The sequence below is a fragment of the Tursiops truncatus genome, chromosome 8 (genome assembly GCF_011762595.2).
Source record: "Tursiops truncatus isolate mTurTru1 chromosome 8, mTurTru1.mat.Y, whole genome shotgun sequence".
NCBI classification, from domain to species: Eukaryota; Metazoa; Chordata; class Mammalia; order Artiodactyla; family Delphinidae; genus Tursiops; species Tursiops truncatus.
In genome coordinates, this window is record NC_047041.1 from 104,662,680 (window position 1) to 104,665,631 (window position 2,952).

Sequence of the window (2,952 nt, forward strand, 5' to 3'; positions counted from 1 at the left end):
TGGATCCAAAAAAAGGAAAACAGGAGTTTATAAAGTTGCCCACGGGTCTCCCCCATCTGGTAGGTCGAGGAAGATTGACTGCAGCAAAGTTCAAAGGTCACTCCTGGCAGATCTAAAAACAGAGTGGCAGTGGTGGCCTCGACAGTGCGCTTTCTGTACCCGAAGTAAACCGATATGTCCTGAGGAATATCTTCAGGACACAAAGGGAGTGGGGCGCTGCAGGATGCTAGGAACGAAGCCAAACCTGGGAGCTTCCTTAACTGGCTTCTAGAGCCCCAGGAAACCTTTCCAGACACAGAGATGCTCACCACCAAACCGCAGGAGACAGTGCAAAGCAGGGCTGATGTCACAGACTGATGTCACCGGTTTTTAATACACGGAATAGCAGCCGTCGCTTGTGACAACTTTTTGACAAGTTAAGTCAACCCAGTGGAAGGGTCTCTACTGTTTTACCAGAAAAGTCAGGGTTTGGTGGGATTTTCTGTTTGTTTTTTTTCGGAAAAATACAAAACACATCCACAGAGCCATAAATAATCTGGCGGCGATATATACACATTTAAATAATTAATTTAAATATCTTACACCTACTCTTGAGTTAAACTGTCCATTCGAAGAAAGTGCACCAAGGTGGCCCTTGGCACTCCCCTCCTGGGGGCTCTGAGGGTCACAGCCTGGGGAGGAAATGGGTGACCTTCATGGTGGGTGACACCCGGTTCCCCTTCTTGGTCTTCCCGTTCTTACTCAGGGCGATGAACATGCCGGGGTACCTGTAGCACTCGTAGGCGTTGTAGTTGTTGGGGAGGAGTATCTCTTTGAACTTGCACTCATCGGTGAAGAAAGGCTGGCGGGGAAGGAGAAGCGGTGTCAGGTGGAGCCGTCTCTGGGCCAAGGGACCCCTGTGGGCGGTGGTCAGGGAGTCCTTTCTCTCCCCGTCCCACCCTGGCTGCCAGGCCTCTCCTGGGAAGTCAGGGTGCCAAGACCTTCACAGGGTGATTAGAGGGACCTGGCCGGCCCGCAGCAGCTGCTGCTCCAGACACCTGCCCAGCACCTGGCAGCCAGAAAATTTCATCACCACTGTGTCCACCCTGAAGACTGCAGTCCTGCCCACGGGGACCCCCCACCAGGGACTACAGTGAGGGGCTCCCAATGACACCCTTTGACCGACTGGCGGGTGCCCACTCAAGGATGGCAGGAACGCTGTCCCTGTCTTGGGGCTGTGCCTCTCGTTTGGGCTGGCCCGGGGTCAGCCGCACTGCCTCAGGGCCTTGGAGGGGGGTGTCTCCAGTCCTGTGACCCCACCGCAGTTCCACATCCCGGCGTCGGGTGGCCTGGAAGCGTCGCGATCCTGCCCGGCTGCTCGGCCGGGCCCCGCGGTACTCACCGAGCCGTAGAGTTTGCCTCTGCTGCTCATGGCCACGAAGAACCGGCCGGCCACGCCGAAGATGCTCACCACTCCCCGCTCCACGGGCGAGAGCTCCAGCAGGCCTGGGGGCGGGGCGCGGGTCATTCCCGGGCACGGGACCCTCGGCCCTCGCCGCCCGACCTGGCCCCCTCCTCTGCCTGCGCGCCTCCGGGACGCCCACTTCTGGGCTGGAGGTGAGTGTAAAGGACCCGGGTCCCCGGCGCAGGTCGCTCCCGAAGGGCCCCCCGGAGCCCAGCGGGCTCGCCCTCAGGGTCGGCCCAGCGACGGCCGCGCCCAGTCCTGGACGGTAGGAGAGCGGTGGCCCCGGCGGCCCCCGAGGCCGGCCCCAACACGAGCGCGCGTCCCGGGCTCCCGCAGGTGCCGGTGGCTGCGCCGCGCTCCCAGTGCCCACGGGCGAAGGCGCTGGAATTCGTCACCCGGAGCCCGGACTTCTGAAGGCGGGGAGGCGGGGCTCGGCCGCCCGGTTGCGCAAAGCCGGTCGCTGCTGCGACTCCAGGAGCCGAGCGCGTTTGCGTCCGCGGCGTCCCCACGCCAGAGGGACCGGAACCCGAGTCCGCCCCGGCTCCCAGAGCCCGCGGGCAGGTGTCAGCCGAGACCTTCGGGTGCGAGTTGGAAGGGGCGGCCGCTGCCCCGGGGCCCCGACCCTTCCCGCCCGCCCCGCCCCACTCACTGTCACTCGTGTCCGCGTGCACGCCGCCGATGCGGCCGTCTGGGAGCACCTGGAGGTGGAAGCCGATGCCCACGTTGCAGTAGAGCCTCCGCAGCCTCTTGATGCCCAGCAGGTAGTCCCCGGCGCCGCTCTGGACGGCAGCCTCCTTGGGCTGCGCGGCCACCGGCAGGCGCGCCAGCGAGCGCGCCACCAGGCTCTCCCAGCGACGCTCCAGCTCGGCCTCCAACGTGCCGTTGGGTGCGGTGGGCGCGGCGGCGCCCCCTCGGCCGGCCCAGGGCGCCAGCACGGCCAGCAGCACCGCCGCGAGCAGCGCTGCCGCGGCCGCCCCGGGCCCCGCCATCCCCGCCCTCGGGCCGTGCGTCCGTGGGTGGATCGCTGCGCCCGGGAAGCCGGGGGCCGAGCTGCGCCTGTGGGGGCTTTGCGGGAGTGCACGGCCTGGGCCGGGGCAGGGAGTGCACGGCCGGGGAAGAAGCCGGAGGCGAGCGACGGAGCCCCCAGGCGCCGGGAGCTACCCGGGCTGCATGGAGAGGTTGGCAGTGGCGGAAGGACGCACGGCCGGGACTGGGACCCTGCGGAGCGGTGCGCGCCTCCCTGCGCGCTGGGCCGGCCCGGGCCGAGCCGCTATATATAGCAGATCGCCCCCCCACCACTCCCGCAGGGGGCCGTTTGCGTTCGCCTGGGCGCCCGGGGCGCTGTGGCGCTCGCGGCTGGTCGCAGGCCGCCTGCCAATCAGGGCTGGGGGAGGGGAGGAGGCCGGGGACCAGCGCCGCGAGTGCCACCTGGAGGGTCCCCGGCCCCCACCCCTGGCTTCGCTGGGCCCTTGGACCTCTTGGTCCCGACCCTCGCGTCTCCCCCACTC

General features: G+C 66.6%; 1 protein-coding gene across 1 annotated transcript; it reads right to left on the reverse strand.

Moving 5' to 3' along the window:
* Positions 1–664: 664 nt before the first annotated feature.
* Positions 665–2,433, reverse strand: FGF4 (fibroblast growth factor 4). The gene is made up of 3 exons (XM_019929035.2): positions 2,094–2,433; positions 1,382–1,485; positions 665–841 (listed from the first exon to the last, which is right to left on the reverse strand). The coding sequence occupies exons 1-3, from the start codon at positions 2,431–2,433 to the stop codon at positions 665–667; spliced, it is 621 nt and encodes a 206-aa protein (XP_019784594.1).
* Positions 2,434–2,952: the final 519 nt, after the last annotated feature.

Bases quoted from the DNA above. Each gene is read 5' to 3' on its own strand.
- FGF4 (XM_019929035.2), bottom strand. From the start codon at position 2,433: ATGGCGGGGCCCGGGGCGGCCGCGGCAGCGCTGCTCGCGGCGGTGCTG. The intron at 1,486-2,093 runs GTGAGTGGGGCG...CCCCGCCCCCAG, and splicing joins GCACGCGGACACGAGTGACA to GCCTGCTGGAGCTCTCGCCC. The intron at 842-1,381 runs GTGAGTACCGCG...CTTCCCCGCCAG, and splicing joins GAGGCAAACTCTACGGCTCG to CCTTTCTTCACCGATGAGTG.